Below are 6280 nucleotides of genomic sequence, written 5' to 3'. Positions count from 1 at the left end.
CGCGGCGGGGGGAGGAGGATGGGGAGGCTGGTTTTTTCAATAAGTGGTACAGGAGCAATTGGATATCCAAATGGAAAAAAATGACCCCCACCTCACACCACACATAAAAATTAATTCTAGATGGTTCACAGACCCAAGTGAGAAAAGCAAAAGAAAACATAGGAAAAGAAAACATAGGAAATATTCTTCATGACTTTGAGACAGGCAAAGATTTCTTAAACGAGACACAAGAGTACTGACCATAAAAGAGGTTAACAAATTGGATTTCTTTAAAATTAAGAACTTTTGTGAATCAGAAGATACCATTCAGTGAATAAAAGGACAAGCCGCAGTGCTGGAGAGGTTTTGTATTGTAATACATACACCTAATAAAAGACTCATATCCAGACTATATGAAGAACTCCTGCAAATCAGTAAGACAAAGATGACACGGGCAAAATAAAGGCACTTCCTAAACGAGGGTCCAAAAGGACAGTGAGCTGGTGTCCAGCAGCTTTAGCAATCCGGGAAATAGAAACTAAAACCACAATGAATGGCTACAGTGGAAAAACAGAGGCTACCTAATAGTCGGTGAAGATGCAGAGCAGCTGTAACTCTCATACTTGGCAATGATTTTAGAAGACAATTCGGCATAATCTACTAAAGCTAAACATACATGTATCCCTCACCCAATCCTCCTTCCTGGGATATTCTCAATAGCAATGAATACATATATTCAGCAAAAGCCATGTACGAGAATGTTCAGAGCAGCTTTATTTATAATTGCCCAGATGTGGCAATAATCTAAATGTCCATCAGCCGAATGGATAAACTGTGGATTTAATTAAATGGAATACTACCTATCAATGGGGGGGAAAAAGGAAGCTAATCCTACATGGACATGAATCAATCTCAAAGATATAATGTCGCGTGAAAGAAGCCAGACACAAAGAAGAAATACTGTATGATTCCATTTAGGTGAAATTCCATAACAAGCAAAACTGATCTACGGTGATGGGAGTCAGAGTGGTGGCTACGTTGGACTGGAAGGGGCCACGAGGGAGCCTTCTGGGGAGCCGGAAAATGTTTTGTTCTGCTCTAAGCGGTGGTTACCTGGGAATGTTCATATGTGGAAGTTCATCGAGCTGCACTAGGATGTGTGCACTTCACTGTGTTTACGTTACTCTTCCATAAAAAAGGAAAATGAAGAGGGTGGGACTTTACAGGCTGGAGTGGAGATGGGAGCTGGAACTCCATCTTTTCGGCCTGGGTGGGATTTGGGTGAGATGAGTAAGGCTGAGTTGTGCAAGTGGGGGCTCGGACCTCATCTTTTAAGCCTTAGATATTTTGCTCATCATGGATATTTTGGTATTAATTTTGATTTTCTAAAATATTGCATTATTAGTTATCTTGATTACTGAGTTTTGTGGCATCCCTTTAAATTTGCGTCCATGTTCCAAGCTGAGTGCCTCACTCCCCCTTAACCCCGGCCCTGGCCCTTTCCTCCCTGACTGACATGCGGGGGTGGGGGTGCGGTGTGCGTTGGAAAACCGCTCCCTATCACCTGCAAGGCTGTGTTTGCTGGATATCAACTTCCACTTTATAGAGGAGCACGTCAAGGCCCAAGTGGGCAGCATGGCCCCGGGTCAGCTCCGGCCCTGGGCCAAGGCAGGGCTGCCAGTTGTCAGCAGCCCCAGGCCACAAGTGTTTGTGTTGCAGGGGCAGTGACCGCTGCCGGCATTTTGTCATCAACCAGCTCCAAAACTGGTGCTACCTCATCTCAGGGGACACCCAGAGCCACGGCACCCTGGCTGAGCTCGTGCGCCATTACCAGGAGGTGCAGTTTGAGCCCTTCGGGGAGACTCTGGCTGCTGCCTGCCCCCGGGTAGGTACCTCTCTTCCCCGGAGGGCATGGGGTGGGGCAGGGTGCCCGGGCCAGGGGCGTCCACCACTCGACCACATGTCTTTCCTTGCCTTCCCTATTTCCTGCCACCCAGGGGCACTCAGTGCAGGGTCATGGTCCCTATTTGAGAAGGGGAGATGGAGGAAGCATTCTACCTGAGGTCAGGGACCTGGTGGGAATGTTTCAATCTCTGGCCAGCAGTCTCTGGCAGGAGGCTAGAGGCTGGCCAGGGGTGTATGACCACACACCTGCTGTGTCCCCACCGCCTCCATCTAGAGAACAGTGATCTATATGACGCCATCACCCTGGGCCTCCATGAGACCAATCTGGGCCTGGAAAACCCGCCTGCTGCAGTGTCCCCCACGGTGGTCCCAGACAAGGCTGCCAGGTCCCGTCCCTCTCCAAAGCCCCAGGTCTCCTTCCTCTACAAAAAGAAGAGCCTGGATGCAAGTGCCTGGAACCTCCCCAAGGAAGAAAGCATGGAGGTGAGGAGGATTCTGGGCTACCCAGAGTCAGGGTTGCTAGACCAGGAATGTGGGTGCCACGTCCACCATCAGGCCCAGAGAGGCCACACTGGCCATCCCCTCAGGCTGCAGAGGGTGAGTGACAGGCCCAGAGAGGAGTGGCCCAGCTTGGAATTACCCAGTGGTTCACCCATGCTGCGGCCTGCCTCTAGCCGGTGGATTTGGTTCAAACCTTGGCTTGGCCTTTCTAGCTGAGTGACTTTGGACAAGTCACATAACCTCTCTGAGCCTCAGTTTACCAATCTTGAGGTTCCTGTGAGGCTTGAATGAGGGAATGGATATGAAATGTCAGAAAAATCCCTTTGTAAACTGTAGAGTGGGATGCCTGTAAGTCAATACTTTATTTTCCTCCACAGCAACTCACAGGAGGGACTCACAGAGATTTTTCTTAATATATATCAGATCACAGCGAGGGCTTCTCCTCATGTTTAAAATAAAATCTGAAATCTTCACCAGGGTCCACAAGAGCCTCACCAGGTGCCCTGCTACCTGTCCCCCTTCTTCACTTTTCTCTAACCTCATTGGCCTTTGGATCTCCCTTGAACACATCAACCTCGTTCCCACCTCAGGGCCCTTGCTCTTGCTGTACCCACTGCCTGGAATGCTTTTCCCACCAGACATCTGCATCGCTTCTACTCTCACTGCATTCCATTCTCTGCTTAAATGTCATTTCCTCAGAGAGGACCACCTAAACTATAGAAAATATCCCCTCTCCTACCAGCCTTTCTCCCTATCCCATTACTCTGCTTTGTTCTTCTTCAGAGTACTGATCGTGAGCTGACAGTATATTATCTTGTGATATATTATTGTATCATATATTACATCAACCACATTAAACTATACAACAGAGCAGTATGTTGCCCATCTCCAGGTTAGAATGTAAACTCCCAAGAGGTGGTCTTGCTCATCACTGGGCCCTTGGCACCTAGGACGGTGTCTACACAGTGCTTACTAAATATTTGTTGAATAAATACACAATTGATGGACTTGGGGGTGGACCATTCTGAAGGGGAAGGGAGCAGTGAGTGGGTGGGCTCAGGGGGCTCTGAGGGACCACCATTCTTGGGGGGAGAGGAGCAGGGAAGGATGATCTTGGGTGGGAGGTAGATTTCGTGACCCCTGGCCTTGAATGCCAACATAAGGACCATACTCAGAGTCCTAGAGCATGAAGCTGGCAGGGACCCCGAATGTCAACCAAACCCTGCACGTAACCGTCAGGTAAACTGAGCCCAAGACAAGGGGCCTCAGCTTCTCTGAGAGACCTGCAGTTTACCAGAAGGCAACTTAGTGACAGGCTAACCTCTAAGAGGTTCTGTCGTTCTCTCCCCAGGCCCCCGTCAAGGTGCCTCCCCTCCCGGAGAGGAGTGCTTCCCTTCTGGACGAGTCTTTTGGAGGCCCCCACAACATCATCTGTGCAGATCTGAGAACGATGAACCAGGCACGGCTAGGCCGGGGCACAGATGTGTCTGGCAGGCAGGGGCCAGTCCCAGCTAGCAGCCAGGCCTTCTCCCCAGGCAAGGAGGCCCTGAGGAGACTCTCAGATGGAAGCCGGAACAAGCCTGATGGCCCGGGACCTGCCCTCTCTGGGGTGAGCCCAGACCAGAGCCCTAGAGTGTCTCCCACTTCTTGGGGCCTTCTCCTGCCCCCCAGTTCTGAGGCTCTAGGATCCTCAGCTGCTACCTGGAGTCAGGGGTCTCCAAAACTGAGCCGTTCTGCAGACATCTATGAGCTCATCTGGGCAGAAGGCCTCCTAGAGGAGGCCAGGGATGTGCCAGACCAAGAAGGCAGCAGTATCTACGAGCAGATCACAGTCTGCTGGGGTGGCCCAGCCAGGCCCCCCTATCCTGGAGCAAGTCCCACATATAGCAAGCTTTCAGGGTCCACAAACTGTGGCTATGAGAGGATATTGGGGGCCCCGGAGCTCCCAGAGCCCAGGAACACCTATGAACAAATCCCGGCAGCCAGGAGCAAGGAGACTGGATGGACACATAAGGTGGGCTCCATGGGTGGGGTGATAGGAGGGACCTGTGGCCCTCAGGCATGGGCAGGTCAGGTCACTGCCACTGCCCAGAACTTTCCAGCCCTAACTTCTGCTTAGAGATGGTGGGAGAGGCAGATGTTAGGTTTGGATGTAAGATGGAGGCTTCCAGGCCCTTCTGATGTATTTCTCTGTGGCAGACTAGAACTCCTGTCCCTCCCTCTTGGCCACTGCAAGCGTCTCAGAGCCTCAGAGAGGTGGACAAGGGCCCTGGCTCCAGGTCTGACTTGCCTTGGCCCTTTTCATGGCTCAGCCACTCCCTAACCATGTGGCTTTGGGCAAGATAGTTTCCCCCACAACTAAGACTGCCAGATTTAGCAAGATAAAATCAAGACGCCCAGTTAATTTGAATTTCAGATAAACAATGAGTAACTTTTTAAAGCATAACTATGTCCCCAATAGTGCAATTATTCCTCATTTATCTGAAGTTCAAATTTAAGCGGGCATCCTGTATTCTCATTTAGCATCTACCCAGGATCTCCATTTCCTCATCTGTAAAATGGGCTGGTCCTATGGATGTGTCCAGGGGCGGCTGCCCAGGAGGTGAAGCTAGACATCCTTATGTGCTCAGGACACAGCTCAGAGATGGCTGTCAGTGAGCAGCTGTTATTCCTGGGGATTTCTGATAAGAAAGGAGAAAAGGGGAAGCAGGGATCAGGAGGGCAGAGGGAGGTGGTCAGGATTCCCAGGGATGCAGAGGAACCCTCCTGGACCCTCAGCCCCAGCGTATTTGCCTACACCTGGAGGCGATGAGCTGGGAGAGCCCACTCCCCGAGGGTACAGCCTCAGGCCTCGGGCATGTGCAGACCTCCTCTTCTGCTTGAACGGCAAAACCCCGAGCTCCCAGCTGAAAGGCCTTCACCAGAAGGCCTCCCGCAGCTCCTCCCGCAGGGAAGGGCTGTGCCCACGCACCCCAGGACAGGGAGCTCGCCTGGTGCAAGGCTGCCTCTGAGGTCCTGATGCCCGGGACCACAGATCCTGCCTGCAGACAGCCCTTCTAAGAACCACAGAAGCCACAACCCATGTCTGCTCTTCCTCTAGCTGCAAAGTCCTTCCGGTCCCTGGTTGTGCCATGTACTTCCCCACCCCCATTCTACCTAGGGCATGGCTGGGGCAGACAGCACTGGGGTTGGGGACCCCAGGGGCCCCAGTGAGGGAAGGGGGGACTTGGCCTTTCTTCTCTACTTTCCCCTAGCCTCCTTAGCCAGAGAGGGCGAATCCTTCATCCAAACCAGAGGACTGGAGTGGAATTTCTGGCACTGAGAGGGGTGGTGGAAAAACTATCAATATTCCAACCTGGCCTTTCTCCAGCATTGAGCCCCAGCCCCCAGTTGCTGCCAAGGGATGCTCTGAGCCTGGCTCTCCCCTCCCCGTCCAGGGACCCAGGCTCTAGCATCTTCTCCCTCCTTGCAGCCTGACAAGCTCCGGAGGCTCTTCTTCACGGACAAGAAGCACAAATCCTGAGGAGGCCTGGCTTTCTGAAGCTCACCAGCGGGTTTCCCGGTATCTGGGCTACGCCAGGGCTTACTGGGAAGCTCTCAGCTTGCTTGAAGGCACCCCTTGCACCCTCAGATCGAACCAGCCTGCTCTGGAACAAGGCTCCGAGACAGCCTAGGGGACAGGATGGGAGGGGACCTTCCAGCTGCCTGCAGCTCAGGGCTGTGCCCTGCTTCCCCAGTGCCTCCCACCCATCCAGAGGAAATCAAGGCCCGAGAGGAGTGGGGACTGGCCAAAAGCCACCCGCATTTCCAAGGTGAGCAGGCTGGGCCTGGACGGATTGGCCGTGCTGACCTCCCACCGCTGAACACTTACTGAGCGTGGGGCAGGCCCTGTGGC

At 52.5% G+C, this 6280-nt stretch overlaps 1 protein-coding gene across 1 annotated transcript in view; it reads left to right on the top strand.

Moving 5' to 3' along the window:
- The window catches only part of SH2D7 (SH2 domain containing 7), an 8832-nt gene extending 2924 nt beyond the window's left edge, over positions 1–5908 (top strand). The window contains exons 3-6 of the mRNA XM_024754291.1: positions 1699–1868; positions 2159–2367; positions 3737–4399; positions 5858–5908. Coding sequence (XP_024610059.1) covers positions 1699–1868; positions 2159–2367; positions 3737–4399; positions 5858–5908 — 1093 coding nt within the window. The remainder of the gene's footprint in view (positions 1–1698; positions 1869–2158; positions 2368–3736; positions 4400–5857) is intronic.
- The last annotated feature ends 372 nt before the right edge of the window (positions 5909–6280 follow it).

Source organism: Neophocaena asiaeorientalis, unplaced genomic scaffold (assembly GCF_003031525.2).
Source record: "Neophocaena asiaeorientalis asiaeorientalis breed wild unplaced genomic scaffold, Neophocaena_asiaeorientalis_V1.1 scaffold743, whole genome shotgun sequence".
Taxonomy (NCBI): domain Eukaryota; kingdom Metazoa; phylum Chordata; class Mammalia; order Artiodactyla; family Phocoenidae; genus Neophocaena; species Neophocaena asiaeorientalis.
This window is presented reverse-complemented; position numbering and strand designations above follow the sequence as displayed.